General features: G+C 40.9%; 1 protein-coding gene across 1 annotated transcript in view; it reads left to right on the forward strand.

Moving 5' to 3' along the window:
* The window catches only part of CNTN3 (contactin 3), a 225,926-nt gene that overhangs the window by 58,464 nt on the left and 148,843 nt on the right, over window positions 1–18,619 (forward strand). Inside the window, exon 2 of the mRNA XM_039482772.1 lies at window positions 1,874–1,990. Coding sequence (XP_039338706.1) covers window positions 1,936–1,990 — 55 coding nt within the window. The 5' untranslated portion in view covers window positions 1,874–1,935. The remainder of the gene's footprint in view (window positions 1–1,873; window positions 1,991–18,619) is intronic.

The following is an 18,619-nucleotide window of genomic DNA, read 5'->3' on the forward strand; positions in this document are numbered from 1 at the left end:
CCGTTCATCTGCTCTCAGCAGATATCTGTGAAAGCCACTGATGATGTTTCCCTTCCCCGTCTAGTGCTGGTCCACACGGAGGATGACACCCTACTCCTCTGTCAATTATTCTGCTAGTTCAAGTAGCAGAAGTCTGTGTGGTGGATCTAAAGTTCCTGCTGCTGCCCCATGTGGATGTCAATATGATGCCACAGGATGGAATTTCTGTTTGTTTGTTTTGTCTCTAAGAAACCTAGGAAATTACACGAACTATGTTAAAAGAACTTTATTAAGGTTGCACGGTCAGGCACTCAAGCACCAGTTGCACAGTCAAGCACCATCCTGTCTTTTCTTAAAACCCCCTGCCTCATTTGCTACACAGCTTCCAACTTCTGCACCAAATAAAATGGGTCCTACAGACAAGTCTCCTTCACTACACAGCCCTGACTCGCACCTAAAGCATCTTCATCCTATGCCCTGAATGAGGGAGGGATCCTGTATCATAATACATGCGCACAAGTGGACCGAATCAAGGTTGCATTTGCAACCTAATATTTGAGTGCTTGACTTGGTAACATTAAATTAATGTCCATATTGAACCCAATATGTTGCTTATTGTCGCAAACTGTTTTTCCAAACGTAAACAGAGAATAAACTGATGGGATATTGTCTGTCAGAGTGTACAGACATCCTAAAACAATACCTTTTGCAAACTGCCCTTTTCATCTCAGATGGGATGTTGGTGCTGAAACCTGATGAAGACACTGTTAAATGTATCTTGCAGTCCCAAACTACCTGTTGAAGGTACAACAGACCCCAGTTGTGTCTTGCTCAATTGCTAAATCTCCAGCTCCCCCTCTACAACCTTTACAGGGTGGTTATGTATCCTCAGTGCAAAATTCTGCAACATAAGCATAAATAAAACTGGCAACATCAATTTCATTGTTTTTACATGTGTTACAATGATTGCCAGCATCATGGTGACAATACAAGTGGAATAAGAGCTGTGCATGTAACAGCAGGTTGGACGCTGATTCACTTTCGTTGCTATTTGCCTCTCGTGCCTCCTATTCATACTTAGAAATGAAGTAACCTCTGGTAGTACTTGAGACCCCAATGCTAATGAGATCAGCATAGATCCGTGGAGGGTTCTTTCCTTTACCTCTCCTATGCTCCTCTGAATGAGGATTGGTTTCCCATTCTTATCACATGAGTCAGACAGAGGTGAGAACACTTAACGGTCATACCAACTCTAGAGAGAAGGGTGGTGCTGGCTAGTTTTCCCATGTCTCCAGTGGCAGGAATAGTAGGAGGTGAGGAATGAGGAAGTAGAAGGAAAAAAAGGGGTGGAAGCAAATTCGGGAGGAGAGAGAATCTCAAACCACCTCTAAAAATGAGCCCATCCCCGATCAGCCGGTGACGAACTAGGCAGTTCTGCTGTTTTTTGCACCCCGTGTAATCTGTCTATGTAGTTTTAGGCCCCAATCCAGCAAAGCAGCTAAAGCGCATACTGAACTTTGTGAACAAGTAATCCCACTAAATCGGACTGTGACTGGAACTGTGCTCGTACTTAACCGCATGGCTGGATTGGGGCCTTATTGCATTTATATTGCTTTTATATTGGCGTGTTATTTATATGAACATGGGGAGAGCAAACTCACATGCGTGCCCGTGTGCTTTTCTTGATTTCCAATCAACGCTGTGCTATATTGCACTTCTAATTATAGGTTTGTGCTCTTCTATGGCTCATGATTGAGCCCTAAATAGAAAGGAGAGTAATTTCTAAGGATTTAAGTGACTCAATCTGCCATTATTAAAAAGTGCTTTCATAAAGAAACGAGGTTTTCATTTGGATCCTGTGATTATACTTTGTGTGTATATATTGTTTTAACAGATTAAAGGCTTTGCGTGGAAGACTGCGGCTGGATAAGAGTTACTAACTTTTGGAAATTGAAGATGGTGCTACCGTGGAAACAGTTGTTCCTGCTTTCTTTCATTGGCTGCCTCGGAGGTAATGATATATGATAATTTCTAACTTCTAAATTAGAACTGTACTTTGGTCACTTCTTTAAGGGAAAAAAATATTGAAAGTGCCAAGCTGAACTATATAGAAATCGAACATGCATTGTAGAATTTAAAATGTCAATAGCGTTCTCAAATAACTGCTCTATTTGTTTGTTACATTGGGCCACACTATTCAAACAAGAAAAGAGTTGATGTTATTGCAGATAGTGTTAGTTATGCTTCTATTGTAGCAAAGCAAATATTTTGAAAAAAAAAATCTGTAGGTATTAAGTTTAGATGGGAAATGTTGCAATTCAGTATATTATCCAGGCAGACTGCTTCAGCTTTTGTTTCAACTCCATATACTTCAGAATGGGTCTGTTCACAAAGGATACTACTGCACTCTCACCATACCAGTTCACAACTTGTAGGTTGGTTTTTCCACTCTAGCAGCCCAACTAATTCACAGTGCCTGGAACTTTTGATGCCTTCCAGTTCTGCTCTCCTGCTGCGACCTTAACTTTTCTACCACTTCATTCTTTGCTTCATTGAGGTCAGCAGCAGCAGCGGCTCCTAATTTTGCTTTGTGGTCTTGTGTTCTGTGTGTGTTCTTGTTTACAATCTCTAATAATCTCAGAAGGTGGAAAGGAACAAAGAGCCCTATCTTGTTCTCTGGAGCTACATCATGGTAACCACATCCACAGTGACTTCACTGCCTATTCGACTTCACTGGGATTGCAAAAAGCAGAATTTGCCCTCAGTGCTCATAGATGCCCTGCCACCCAACACATACGTTCTTCATCCAGCAGTTGTAGTGTCAGTAGGTTTGTATTGTTCTGTCAGTGGTCATCCCAAAGGAGTTCAGTGTTATTTTGAGCTACCTCATTCAATAAAGCTCTTGGATGCACTCGAATCTGCAATGAGAGAAAAGACAAATTCCTTTTCAATAAATCTCGTGGCAAGTCAAGGCAGAGCACAGGTAACAGACTGACTCCAGAACCAGAGAAGAGACCTGAAGTGGCAGGGGGCTATTCTACAGCAAACACATTCCTGCCTTGTTGAAAACCCTAAACGGATGGTCTCTCTCATAGGTTTTTGCATCTGGACACGTGAATGTGGATTTAGAGACAGTTGACTTGCTAAGTGGGCCTCTAAAGATGATCCCTCTGAAGAGCAGGATCTGGTGATTGACTCTATTGATGCCTGTCGAAGTGAAGGAGGAGAAGCAATCTGTTATTTCTGAAGTAGTGTATTAATTGCAGAAATAATGTCTGCAGGCAAAATTCCTACATCTGGAACAAAAACTCCCTCTAGGAGAAATGCAGTTGTGTTTTCTTTAAAACATGAAAGGCTGCTCAAAACACAAAATCTATAAACAGACTATGGGCCAAATTTGGGACTTACACCAAACAGAGGTGTTTATTCTCTGCAAAAGCACTATTAACATATGCCTATATTCTGGCTGGTGGCAATGTTAATTGGTGTGCAGAAGGGTGTGCAGGATTATGGGTGTTGGCACGTAGATAAATCGGAGCACTTCAGGACACAAAACTGAGACCCAGCAGACCCGTGTTCTGCTCCTGACTCTGCTGCAGACTTGCAGTGTGACCTCAGGCAAGTCAGGTAACCTTCCTGGGACTCAATTTTTCCCATTTGCAAAGCCGGGGTGCCAGTGTCATGAACACCATGAATTCAAACATTAGAAGACAGACAAGAAAAATCCCCTGATGTTCAGAAATATGAACTGCCTTTTTTTTAGGGCTGCCTTCTGGTTATGAATTAACACTCAAGTTTGGGGGCCTTCCCCTCCCTCATCACCTCCAGACCAATTGGCATAACTCCGCCCTTCTCTTTTTCTTCTCCTTAGTTCCCTTCTGGCCGTCAGCGTCCCCTGTGTCTCTAGTGCTTCCCTCAGGCACTCTCGCCTTTCCAGCTCACGCTCTGTTGCTTCTGGGGCCCTACAACAATCTGACTTTCTCGGGGCCCACGGGGAGTCCTATAGCATTAGGATAGAAGGGAGAGGGCCGCAGGGAGTCACTTCCATACTGGGGGAAATCTTGGGATGCTGCTGAGGAGGCTGTTGTTGTGTGGATCTCCTCACTGCTTCCCCTGCCTGGTTTGCTGTTCAGCAGCACGTTCAAAGCCTGGAAGATGAGGCTCTGCCCTGGAGGAGCTCATCAAGCTGGGAGCAGTGGCCTGTGGTGGCCAAAGGCTGCCACTACAACCCAAAGCCATCAGCCGAGGGTTCCACCACATCCTCCGATGTGAGGCCTGCATTCTCACTCACCGCTTGGGGAGGAATTCCCATGTAAGGAACCTGCTGCAAAATTAGGGAACCCATGAAAGCTTCAAGGGAACTGGCAGTTACTTTCCTTCCTGCATAAGATACATGGAGCCCTACAAATGAAAAGCACTGTGTGGGTACTAACTTATTCATAACCAGCGTATGGAGCTTGCCCCCTTATCCCTGGGGTCTGCATTACCTTGTCCCTCTGTGGTTCCCATCTTCAGAGCCTGAAGAACGTCCATCCCAAGGACTGGGTGGAGGAGCCAGGATATGGATAGCTAATTTTCCATCACATCCCAAAGAGCTGTTTGGAAAGAGGTAAGCATTCATTTATCCATAAAAAAATTCCTTTAAAAAAATGCTATGAAAATGTTCTGATCTTTTTCATTTCTCTCTTTCTCTTTCCCCTTCTTTCCCCCCTCCTCACCCACTTTTCCTCCCCTGGAAAAGTGGGGGAGGCAACATAGAGGAAAAATGAAGGAAAAAATCAAGGAACTCTCCCAATTTTTCATTGAGAAACTGGAAAATGTCAAAATAAATTTTTCATTGAGTGGGGAAGGGGAAATATGAACAACCTTTTTTGGCTCTCTCTAGTCTCCTTCTGCTGTGTTTTGACAAAAATGTCAAACCAAAAGTTTGGGATTTTGACTAATACAAATTTTGCAGAAAGTGTTTGGCTTTTTTGTGTGTGGAAAACTTTGACTTTTCCATTTTGAGGTTTTTAATTTAAAAACTTTTCAGCCAAGAATGTTTAGTTTTCAGATTTCTGGCATTTTCAATAAAAAGTCAAAAATTTCCCCGCAAAATTTCTACAAAATCATTTTTTTTTCATTTGTCAATTTTTTCCCCACAGGGAGAGGTGGAGGGATGAGACGAGATGCCTTCTGACCACTTCTCCCCTAGGCATATTACCTGCTAGGATTTGTCTAATCAATGTATGGACAGTTATTTTAAGGTTATAAATATATTTACAATTTAAAACAAAATCAGTTAGTGTTCCCCACCTGCCAACTCATTCCAGGAATCTTTTACCTTTGCTACAGTTGGGGAATTACTTGAAGGTCAAATGCAATAGTACCCGCAGTATTTTGGTTAATAACCTGCAATATGCGGATAATCAGTAACTTTTCTAACAGGGTTAGCATTCAAAGATGTTACAGATTCTCTGTCTAACAGAGTTAATGTTCAAAGGCAGTATGTTATCTGTTAATTCATATACAAAGTCAACAAAGATTACAATTACCCTGTTTACTCTAAATAATCAAGATTTTGTAAAGAGAGAAGTCAGTACCAAAACTGTTTCAAAATCTTTATTAGCAATCTAAGCATATTCCAAAGTGGAATCCTATTGCAGTGTTTGAGCCTCGTATTCCCAATGGATGTAGATTTTTTTTCATTAGAAATTGTTTCTTATGTAAATACAAACCATGTGTGAATGTCTTTCCTGCCATAAATGACGCTTCTCGTGAAACAGAAACATGTGTTGTTTATAGTATAATGAATGAATTTGTGTTACTTACAGCATTGCTGTGTGTGACTAGTGGTGCTTTCAGGTCAACTGAGCCAGGTTTTTCCCTGTTGTTCCCAGACTACTAGTCATTTTTGGCTTTTAAGTCTTTGTTTGCGACATTGTTTGTACCTGGATGTCTCTTCTTGTGGTATTATTGATGCTTATGCCACTTGATTTTAATGTTAATTAAATGATGATTAAATTTGATTTTTCTTTTTACATCCTAATTTTCAGGGATATAAATGGCATTGGATTCTGGAGTGGCTTGAGAAGGTCTGAGAGTACCATAGGGATCTTTTGCATGCTTTATAATTAATGTTATTCAGTAGAGTGTAGTGTATGGAAAAGCACTGTGAGGGAATGGTTTGATAGGATAACGTGATTTAGTCAATAGGTCAATAACGTGCGACCACTGGTAATTAGTACCGAGGGTCAATGTTGGGATATTGAAAGTCTTTTTCCTGAGTGTCTGGCTGGAGAGTCTTGCCCGCATGCTCGGGGTTCAGCTGATTGCCATATTTGGGGTCGGGAAGGAATTTTCCTCCAGGGTAGATTGGCAGTGGCCCTGGAGGTTTTTCGCCTTCCTCCGCAGCATGGGGCAGGGGTCGCTTGCTGGAGGATTATCTGCTACTTGAAGTCTTTAAATCAGGATTTGGGGACTTCAACAGCTGAGTCAAGGGAGAGAATTATTTCAGGAGTGGGTGGGTCAGCTTTTGTGGCCTGCATCTTGCGGGAGGTCAGACTAGATGATCATAATGGTCCCTTCTGATCTTAAGTTCTATGATTCTAGGTGCAATGCTGTTGTGTTTAATATAATTAAAGTTTGTCCATGTTTAAATAACTATTTAAATGGATACTTTGTGCTCCATAGTAACATGCTAATTTGTCTATGATATATATTGTGTCACTGGCTGTACCTGTCTAATGATTTATAGATAGGCAGTAAGAATGTTCATAGCCTTGGCTATGATTGTCCATTTTAGGGTGACCAGATCACCCAGGTCAAGGTGGGAGGGGAGCCGCGCCGCCCCGCCGGGCCGCCCCCCTCTCCCTTCCTTCAGGTACCCCTGCTGCCTGCTGCCAGCCCCAGGGCCCACTCACCCACCTCCCCCCCCCCTCCCCTCCCTGGCTGGCATGGCATGGGCATGCTGGGGCGGGGGGGGGGGGGGGGAGGGGATGGGGGGGAAGAGGAGGGCAGGGGGGGGGGGGAGGCGCGAGCCCTTCCGGGGAGCTTTTGCTTTTTTGTCCAGTGTCCGACTAAACATTGGGCGTGGGGGGGGGACAAACAAGCAAATATCGGGACAGTCCCGATAAAATCGGGACATCTGGTCACCCTAGTCCATTTTAAAGAATTGGATATTGCATTAGAAGGTATTGTGTGCTACTGTCCCAAACTTAGGGAGGAAAACAATTAACCTACCAAGAGTCCTGCCTATGGAAAATATCTACTCAGATGCTTTCCCTATAGTGGAGTAATGCTTGACAAAATGCAGGATGTTACAGTATGATCAACATATCTATCACATGGGTTGATATATTCAATAGCACCTCATAAAGGTTCAAAGGAATTGTCTGTAATGGCAAATCCCTTGTTAATATACACAAGTGTGCCCAGATGCAGATCTCATGAATATGTTGTAATGTAAGGATAACTCTTTTACAGACGAGATAACATTCACATACTAATGAAGGTTAACACTTTAGAACAATGCCCAGAAGAGGGGAGCACCAGTTTTACAAAGCAAACTGTGTGTGTGTTTGTGTTTAAAGGGCCTTAGTTATATCTTAAATCATATGGACAAGGTTCATGTCTTGTCAGTGTTTGACATGAAGAATGAGGATAATTGCAAGTCTCTGAACTCATTGAAACACTTTAGGCCAGGTTGTGCCTGGTCCTTCTACTGATGTTTGGTGGAGAGGGAGATGTACAGGGTCAGTTACAGTTACATTCCCAACCCTTGGTGGAGTACTGGGTGTCCTTCCTCCTAGCAACTCTTGGGAACGCCTCAGGAGAAAGTGGGTCTATCACACCATGCTGAAGGAGGAGTGTACACTTCTCTGTCCTAAGGGATGTAGAGTGCACACTCCTCCCACCCTGTGCCTCCTGGAACTCTGAGAAGAATTGTTGTAGAGCTTTTTCTGGAGTAAGCAAGTCATTTTTATTCTTGTGCAGATGTACATGTCTGTGGTAATGATACAAAAAGAGCTTGTCAGTAATATTCCCATTATTTTAAGGTTGGTTGCAATGCTGTGGGAAGCACCAAAATTGACTTTGGGCCAAGATTTTTAGAAGTGACTAGCTAGTGATTTTGGGTGCTTCAGGTTTTTGCCAACCAGCATGAGACACCTTTAAAGGGGTCCAATTTTCAGAAAATTCTGAAAATTAAGCCCTTTTAAGGTGACTGGAACTGGGGCACCCAAAATGAACTTACTCCTAAAAAATTTGCCTTTATCATCCAGAAAGCTGGTAATGGGTACAATCAGTTGGCCTGAAACACTCTTTGTTGAAAATTTTATTTGGCTTCACACAGCTTCAAGATGCAGTAAGTTGCAGAGAAAACCAGCTAAATAGCTTGCGCAAATAAGCACTCCAATAACTATGAAACTCAGTGCCTAATTCTCTACAACTGTTCCTTTAGCATCCTCAGCACTATACACTGAGCTTTTTAGCCCTAGAAACTTAGACTTAGCCCTAGACTTTATTTGGAGAAGTACATGACCTCTTGATAAAATGATAGGAGTCCATCCGTTGAAAAACATTGTGCCCTTTTAAAAAAAAGTTATTTTATGTCACATTAGCCCTTTGGGTTATCTTTAAAAGTGGCTTACATTTGAAAGCAAGTCTTGGTTTTGCTGTTTATGGAGAACTGTAATTCTCAGGATTCAGCGTAAACTGCAAGGTAATTTGTTCTAATCCATGTTATAGCATTCTGAGTCCAAATGGACGTACCTACTTACATACTGAATAATTATAGAAATGCACTTTCTAGTTCTGTACAAAGAGAATTTCAGTAAAAGACACAGTATGAGAGGAGCAAGCCAAAATGTGTTATTTATAAGCCGATTTCCTGAATAAAACAATGACTTGCAGAGTTTATATCAACAGCCATGGACCTTTTTCTATTATTTCACTGAACAATATCCTAGCCACAAACAATATCCTGCAACATTTGGTTATTAATAATTAAGTTTTGGTTTGAAATATTTAACTTACAATTTATGATTGCGATGCCAGTGATTGAACCACTAGTGCTTGAGGTGCAAGTGATTTAATTTGGAAAATATTATATCTCTTGCAGACTGTAATTTTAGCTAATGCTTTTTACAAATGATTCATCTTCAAAAACATGTAATGGTATTAATTTATTGTCAACTTTAGCAGCATTAAACACTGACTTAGAAGAAACGATTGTTGTTGTTTTTAAAGCCACTCAATTCGTTTAATTTATGCTAGTTCTAGCTTTAAAGGCATATGAATAAAACTGATGACAGATAAAATCAAGTCCTTAATTTTCTATAAGTAATCATTTAGATATGATAAAAAGACTTTTAAATAAGCAATTGGTTTTTATATTAAATTTTAATCCATTGACAATATCAATTTTTTTTTAAAAAGCCCAAACCAAAAACTTGGCCCTATCAGCATTCGTGGCATGTACTTGTGTTCCACTCAGATTAGTGGCGCACAGTGGAATTTGTGTTCTCCAATTACATTTGTTCAGATTCTTCCTTAATTTAACTCTATTGCTGCAATTGTGAAATCAACAGATTTACAATAGGAGTGGACTTGCCCTTTACATCTAAATAAGAGCAATGCAAAACTTCTTACCTTACTTCTTACCTCATTGGTAGTGGAAGCTGAGATGTACAAGGAGGAAGACTTATATCTGGATTAAGGCACTGACTGAGGAGAGCTAGGTTTAGTTTCTGGTTCTGCCACAGCCTCTCTGTGACCTTGTTCAGTTTACTCAGTCTCAGTCTCAGTGATGTAGTGCCCTCCCCTTCCTTTCACCCACCCTTTGTCTATGTTGTCCATGTAGGTGGCTACCTTTTCAGAGCAGAGACTGTGTATTTGGACAGTTCCAAGCACAATGGGGCCTTAAATCCTGAGCGAGGACTGTGGGTGCCACTGTAATACAAATAACCACCTCAACACATGAGACTGCTACTAAAGGGTTGATAATATATGTGCTATACTCATTAATTGTTCTAAACAAATTACATTCTTGTTAGAAAGTGGGGTCCTGAGCTAATGACTTCATAAACTAAGGCAAAATATAGTCCAGACAAAGATGGGGGGAAGAAGGAAAGGTGTTCAACATGACACTTAATCCATTTCCCTCCTCCACTTCCCTGTTCTCCCTTTCTCCTCTCCTTACCCTCCTCCTGTTGCCCTTAGATTCCCTTCAGTGACCCCTATGCCATGTTTCACTTCCAGTTTTTCCTTCCTTCACCCCTTCTAGAACTGTTGCCGACTGCAGTTTGCTAATCCATCATGTATCACAACGTGGGTAGTGGATTCAGCTATGGAGTGTGTCCAGTGAATAACATCAATTGAATAGTGGTGGGCGTCGGTGGTGTCACTTGAGCCTCTCTTTGGCCTGCAGGTGTACTGCTTTTACATACCATATCCCAAGTGGTTCGGTGGAGTGGGTCTGCTGGAATCCTTGAGCATCAGTAGTAAAAGCAGTGGACCTAATGCTGCTAAGTAGCTGTTAGCAGTAATACTGCATCTGTTTATAATCAGTATTTTTGAAGACCTGAGGCAGAGCCAGGTATAATTTGAGAAGGCAGAGTTCAAGCTTCCTTGCACTACCAGAGCTCAACTAAAAGTCTAAGTCCTGGAGTTTGGGGCTGCTGTGTGTTAATTCTAACATCACCCTTTTATTTGAACTGTTTAAAGGCTATCAAGTCTTTTCAAAGTGAACTTTTAAAAATCTTCTATGTAGTGCTGCAATTTAGATTATATACAGACAGATTTTAATAAAAATGCACTACAAGCATTAAGCAAATGATTAAGCACATTTTAAAAATACTCCTTTAATTATCATTTAGACAGATCTCAGGGAAATCTGAGTATGTTAATGGAAGAAGCAATTTTAAGTGTTTTGTCCATAAACTGAAATCACTGCAATTTCCTCCCCCCACTAAGATTTTTTTGCAGTTTAGCATTGTGATAGCATCATTTCTAGAGAAATGAAGATGTCATTGATCTTGGCTTTATAAATCTTGACGTTCTTTGTCTGTACAGATAAACTTATTTCAAATTAGCTCTGCTATTGCAGTAACCTTAGTCTTGAATTGCTTTTGGTTTATCCCATTTAAATCTTGACAGTTTATCAAAGTAAAGATGTGAGAATGCCCGAGCGAGAGAAAAGAAGAGTCCTGGGCACTTATTTTTTAAATAGCTAGATATATCAATATCTCATTGGTTATGTGTATTTATTTTTTTGCAGTTTACCTAAGGGAGGGCAGAGATGGTTATTTAGCACTTTAAGGTACAAGGTGCTTTACAGAACCAATAAGAGGCAGGAAGGAAAAAACAACAAAGCAAACATCTCCAAAGATGAGATTGAGTTAAAATGCGTAGAGGAGGAGACAGGAGGGGAAGGATGGTCCAGTGGTTAGGGTGGTAGGCTGTGTTTTGAGAGACCTGGGGTCAATTTCATGCTCCACCACAGACTTCCTGTGTAACCTTGCGCATGTCACTTAGTCTCTCTGTTGCACTGTTCCTTGTCTGTGTCATGAGTATAACTGCTCTACAGAGGTGTTGTGAAGATAAATACACATGAAGATTGTGAGGTGCTAGATAGTACAATGATGGGGACCATGTAAGTATCTAAGACAGTGAAATGAAAGAGGACTTGCTTAGAGAAACACCCATGTTTGTGCTAAGAGTGACTGACTAGATTGGCTGACTTTGCTTCCTTTTCACCTGGCTGTCTTGCTCCCTGGTGTAGGACTATTGGGAGGTTCACTTCATAATAAAAAGTAAATAGTATTTGACACTAGAGTTTTGCTCTTGTAGCGTTTGTGCAGCGTGTGTGGCAGCTGACTTTCCCTCCTGTTCTTGCTGACTGTTGGCTTCACATCTGTCTCACTGCAGAACAAAAGTGGAGGAGGGGGCACAAGGTGTAAGAAAGGGGAGGGGAGAGAGCTGGTGCAGGACCAGACCCTTAAAAGGGAGTGGACAAGAGCTGAAGCCTGTTTGGAGGGATTAAAGGCTGGGAAGAAAAGGGAGGTGTGAGGGACAGGGAGAAAGCGCCAGAAAGAGAAATTTGAAGAGGGTGAAGGGAAGACTTTTTACAACAGCAAAACACTATCCTGCCAGCATGCCCCAAGACAGCTATGGAGAAGCCGCTTCAAGGAGTCAGACAGCTAGCTCAGTCTCCTGTTAGTCGCTGCCACAGACTGCCTAATGTTGTAGATACCTCAGGTGAAATCCTGGCCCCTTGAAAATGTCCCATTGACTTCAGTAGGTTCGAGATTTCACCACAGCTCTCCAGGAAACTGCACTCAAACAGTAAAGAACCATTAAATTGGACTTTCAGCCATTGTTAACCTGGATTAAATTTGACCCAAGGATCTGGAGCTGAAAGGGTCTGTGTCCCATTTACAGTCCCTTGAGTTATTCAGTTAATTTTTCTGAGGATTCATTTGATTTCCGGAACTTTCAAGCATCCATTTTGACCTCAATTTAAGACTTTTTTTAAGGCTGTCGGAATTTTTGTAGAAGGCCCCTGCAGTAGACAACTGTCAGTGTAATGATGAAGGTATTTTAAGACAACAATGCAGTGAATCCTGTACAAAAGACTACTCTTAGTAAATAGCTTCTGTGTGAAGAGACCAACCCGAACATATTGAAGACTATTTTACTTCACGAGTTTTAGAAGGCCACCTCTGTTTGCCAACCCCCAGCGTGGCAAACTACTGTTCACCAGGCCCCACGTTGCTAAAGTATTTCCTTGTAACTTGAGATTGTCATTACTGGATGGAATCAAGCATTTTGTGCTTGTGGGCAAGAATGATTCATTATCAGTACAAGCTCTCTAAATTGTTAGATTTCCTTCATCATACTTTTTAGATGTTCCAGTTATTTACCTATTAACCTTCCGTTCCACTCTCTGAAGTGCTGTACAATGTTAGCTGAATTCTGGGTAGGATTCAATAGCCTGGAGCTTAATTGGAAGGAACAACCACAGCCAAAAGCACAGTTATTACATTTAGCGAATGTAAAACAGCCTGAATTTAGAGACCATATGCTACTGTAATAAAACACGAGTACCTAGGAAAGGAATGGTGTTATGAGAAATCTTCTGTGCAGCATGAGTTAAACTACAGTAATGACTGCACTAACTTGAACTATTAAAAAGAGAAACGTGCTTAAAAGAAATTCACAAGCAGCAGCATTGGCCAAGCTCTTGGGGGGGTGATACATCCTCTATGTAACTGCATCACAGGCAGAATCAGAGCGAGGAGCCGGCATAGCTGGCCATGGGGTGATCATCTAATTGCAGAGTTATCTTCTGGTGGCATAGAGCTGGCATTACACGTCGTACAACCCTCTCCTCCCTTCGGCCAGAGTACTGATTTGGCCAAGGCTTATCTATGCCCGCTGATTCCTAGCTGCTTTAATGGCCCAGAGTCTCATTTGCAGCTGGTGTAATTTAGAACAGCCTTCTGACTACACAAAATTATCCTGGGAGACAAACCCAGGATCAGGAGAATTCAAAAGGCACCTTTGTGATTCCTTCTCTGAGCTGCACTATACACTTCTCTACCTTCTTCAGGGTACTGGGCCATAATCTCTAAATATTGGTTAAATTAGTGAATTTGTATATTTTCATTGCACTTCACTTCTGTATTTGGTAAGTTTCATGTGCACATCGCTGGTTAATAGTTCAATGGTGCCTGACATGATGAAGTCAGCTCTCGTTACTCTCCATCAAAGATCATGTTATATAGATCTTCATACCCAGATAACAAAACATTTTTGGAAGCAGAAAGATTAGTTTTTTAGTTAATTTTCTTTTTGGATGACTCTTCAGAGAAGTAGAAAAAAGAAGAGCCACACATCTTGAATTTTTCAGTTGAAAGCCATTGTGCTCTGTATAGTCCCAGAAATAAATAAGATGGTACTCTCAGCTCTCATTTTCATTTTGTGTGAAATATGAAAAATGAAATAAAAGCTGTTTTTGAAAGGAGAAACTTTAGAGTACTGTTTGACTTTACGTTTCTGGGCCTTTCTCAATTTGTGATGCTGCTGCTAACGTGTGTGCCCTTGCATTGCTAAATATGTCAGCAAAACACTAAAAGCTAAATCGTGTTGAGTGCCTATCGTAGGGTGACCAGATAGAAAATGTGAAAACATTGTGATGGGGTTGGGGTAATAGGTACTTATATACCAAAAAGCCCTGAATATCAGGACTGTCCCTAGAAAATCGGGACATCTGGTCACCCTAGGCTGTCATGACTTCCACCCTTTGTAATACCACTGAAGCCAATGAACAAGATGCCTGTCAGTAAAGAATTTGATTCCAAGAGCTCCATTCTGGTCTTAAATAACAGTGAGGGTAATTAACTGTTGGAACAATTTATCCACCATTTTGTGGTGGATTTCCCATCACTGGTGATGTTTAAATCAAGACTGGATGTTTTTTCTAGAAGATCTGTGCTCTAGTTCAACCACAACTATTGGACCAGAAGCAGGAATTAATTTAGGGAAGTTATATGACCTCTGTTAAGCAGGGTGATCAGACTGGGTCCCTTCTGGTCTTAGAATCTATGAATGTCAGATCTGTCCATACAGATCAGTGAAAAGTGGAACAGCATGATCAGATTGAGAACACCTTAAAAATTGTCCTCTATTACTTCAAATGTCTTTGTCATTGCTCAAGGACTATTTGGAGGTAAACTAGACTGATGCTGCACTTCTAAACAGTTGGTTAGGACAGATTTGCACAAATGATGATGCACTTTTTCCAGATTTGAAGGCTAAAAGAACATGGTTAGACTAAATATTAGGAGGGATGTGAAATACTGATCATATTTTCCAGAAGCCCAGATAAGAAAATGTTTGCTCACATATCCAAATACAGATCTCTCAAAATAAACAATATGTAGTAAAATGTGTGATTCCATTCAAGTATAGGATCAGGCCAAATGTCCATCTAATCCAGAATCCATTCTCCTATAGTGAATTATTATGGAATAATTTGTCCTTAAGGAGTGTTTCTTCCTAACCTCATCAGATAGTCACATAAGGGTTTATATTAAATTAAAGTAAATGTAATCCTCTATGCACAACTGTAGATGTTCTCACTATCCATATAAATGTCTATCTAATCCTTTTAAAAATTCTACCCATTGCCTTAAGTATTATCATATGGCAGTAAGTTCCACAGGTTGATAGTGTTTGGTAAAGATTATCCCTTTTTATTAGTATTATATTTGTTGCCTTTCAATTTCATAGACAGCAATGCCTCTTTTATATTTTAATTGTGTTCTTTAAACAAAAAACAAAATCAAACCCTAAGCGTTCTTACTGATTTATAAAGGGATTTCTAACCTTAGCTGCCATTATCTTACAGTTAGAAATGTAAATCCAAAACACATCAAAAGAACAATTTTTTTTTTTAGTCTTGCTTTTTAATGTAGTTAGCGGTGTCTGCTAAAATGAGTGGTGACCTTTTGCAAATTGCAGAAATTCACATCATGGATTCTGCAAAGAATCTTCGTACTGCAGTTCTGTAGTAAAGCTTTCTGGGCTTCTAAGGGCACAATATAAAAGGCAGTGATTGATCAAGGAAACTCTGCAAAGAATCTCATAGGCATCCTGGTCTTCAGAGCCGACAGTATTGTATTACTTTGATAATGCCTGCATATCTGTTTTGTTAAGTGGCAGACCTTCTACATGGGCTTCATACTGAGTAAAATATACTGAAACCAAGACTAGATGTACCACAGAAGTACATTGTATTCCCTTTAAAGGATCTCGTTACAAAAATAACTTAACCAAACCAAACCCTTGTGTACTGCTTTGATAGAACAGTAAATGTACTAATACTTGGTCAGCAAGCTTGTTGATATAAAAAATGTGCTTAGGCACAACCTGATGCAGTCACAAATGTGTTACTCTGTCCACAAATTAATATATGCACACATACAAAATGGGAAATGACTGCCTAGGAAAGAGTACACCACAAAGGGATCCGGAGGTCCTAGTGGTCACAAGCTAAGTAGAAGTCAACAGTGTAACGTTGTTGCAAAAAAAGCAAACATCATTCTGGCATGGATTAACAGGAGTGTTATAAGCAAGACATGAGAAGTAATTCTTTCATTCTACTCCATGCTGATTGGGTCTCAACTGGAGTATTGTGTCCAGCTCTGGGCACCACATTTCAGGAAAGTGGACAAATTGGAGAAAATCCAGAGAAGAGCAACAAAAATGATTAAAGGTCAAAAAACATGACCTATGAGGGAAAATTGAAAAAAATGGGTTTGTTTAGTCAGGAGAAGAGAAGACTGAGAAGGGACATAACAGTTTTCAAGTACATAAAAGGCTGTTACAAGGAGGAGAGACAAAAATTGCTCTCTTTCACCTCTGAGAATAGGACACGAAGTAATGGGCTTAATTATGTTCCAGCAAGGATGGTTTAGATTGGACAGTGGAAAAAACTTCCCAACTGTCAGAGTGGTTAAGCACTGGAATAAATTGCCTAGAGAGGTTGTGGAATCTCCATCATTGAAGATTTTTAAGAATAGGTTAGACACAAACCTGTCAGGGATGTTTTAGATAATAATTAGTCCTGCCATGAGTGCAGGGGACTGGACTAGATGACCTCTCAAGGTCCCTTCCAGTCCTATGATTCTGCAGTGATTGGAGACTAATCAAACTTTCTTTTCTTGTTAGTGATATGCTAAGTCCTGGAAAGACGAGTGGGGGCTAAGGGCAACTTGTATTTGATTGTGTAACTTCTAATCCTTGTGAAACGGTTATGGTGGTGTTTCATATACAGGGAGCGAGGGATATCTTTGTATTCTAGATAAGAAAGCGAAGGAGGGAAACAGATGTCTAAAAAGACATTAGCAACATTTGCCAAGTATCATGGTTGGCACGACAACAGATTTGATAGTATTGTTGACATCATCATTAGTGACTACAGGATGCATCCTGGAATTGAGGAAATTCATCATTTTAGAAAGAGTAGTGAAGCAGCACAGGAAGCAGTAGTGCCAAGAGTCCCCTGATGGGACACTTGTTTCTGAAGAGGAAGCAATCTCCCTAATTGCCACCAACTTGCTGGAATGGCCACAAGGTGCCAGAGGGTGGGTACATTTTGACACCTCCGCAGGCAGTGTTTATGGATGAATGCTGCTGCATACAGATGGAACATTGAAGACTTACTAGAGGAGCTGGAGAGTGCATTTTTAACTCTTCCCTCTGCAGTCCTGCAGTGTGTACACATTTATACATAAACCCATTTGAAACGGAGCTAACAGCTGGGTCAGTAATATACATATTGTGCAAAGAACATAATCTAGCTGTTTCTTTGGTGTGCTGCTTTGGAGTTTTTGCCTCATGGCCTATTTGAGACCTACTAACTTCCATGCAAGTGCATCTATCTGTTTTGTTACAATTGCTCCCTTCCCGTGTTTGGTTATTCACTACCTAGGTACTGCCTACATCCTTGATTCTGAATGATCTGGGTGCAAGGAATCTTTGGTTGGGTTGTTTGTGCATATCCAGCATAGTTGACCCTAATTCTTGTTTGGTGACCTTGGGTATGGGGTATCCTTAGGTGCTATCATGAGAGACTTAAACGTTAGCATGGCTTCCAAGGTGTGAGGAAGGGGTAAGGGGAGTCCACTAATGACACGTCTAGACTAGGACAAAAGGTTTGGGGTGTGTTAAGTGTTACCTAACACGTTTTAAGAGACTGATTATAAATTCCTACTCTAGAAAAGGCAAATTGTGTTTTTAATGTGTATCTGTTAGAGATTAGTGTCAAGCTGTCCTATAGTGGCTGAAGAGAGTGAGTGCCAACCTCAAGGCGGACTTTTAAGAAGCAGGGCACAAACCCCCAAATAGTTGTGAGTCCTATGTTTAGATTTCACCAACCAATTATCAGGTATAAACTCCTCAGGCACTACAACCGCCTTAACATGGAGTCATAGACAATCCCCATGGGCACTCCAATCTATCTTGCCACCCAGGTGAGCCTGTTGTTGTGATAGATGGTCCCGTGTACCAAAAATCACAACAATATTCAGGTTACTCCCAATCCCAAAGGATGGTCATTTACCCCAGGTGAGTTGCACCTTAGATCTAACACCAAAGACAATGCTTGTAGCCAATCCTGTAATAATCTATTTAAAGATTTATTAACTAGGAAAAGGAAATAAGAGAGTTACTTACAAAGTTAAAGCAGGTAAGCATATGTACATACAAATGAGCTCCAGTCTTAAGTTTCAAGAAGTAATAAAGTTTCTATATATCTTTTAGGGAGGGCTAACCCAGGCCAACTACTGGCGATCTTTTGCTTATGCTTAGTAATCCTTGCCCCCTCAGCCTCCAAGCAGCATAAAAGATACAGTTCCTCCTTGTTAGGCCTTTTTATTCTTTTCCCCATTCTGCTTTTAGTTGCCTGTTCAGCAGGAGGGAAGAATTCTCCTCTTCATGGGGAATTGAGAGTGGAGAGCAATCAACAGTCTTTTGCCCTCTGATGTTCTGCAGTGGTTCCTCTGGTGCTGATGAGCCTTTTTTGTTGGGCAGGAGATAACACATCCTGTTGGAAACTAGTATTGCACACTTGTTAATGCTCCTCTCCTGTTTGGTG

Source organism: Mauremys reevesii, linkage group 7 (genome assembly GCF_016161935.1).
Source record: "Mauremys reevesii isolate NIE-2019 linkage group 7, ASM1616193v1, whole genome shotgun sequence".
NCBI classification, from domain to species: Eukaryota; Metazoa; Chordata; order Testudines; family Geoemydidae; genus Mauremys; species Mauremys reevesii.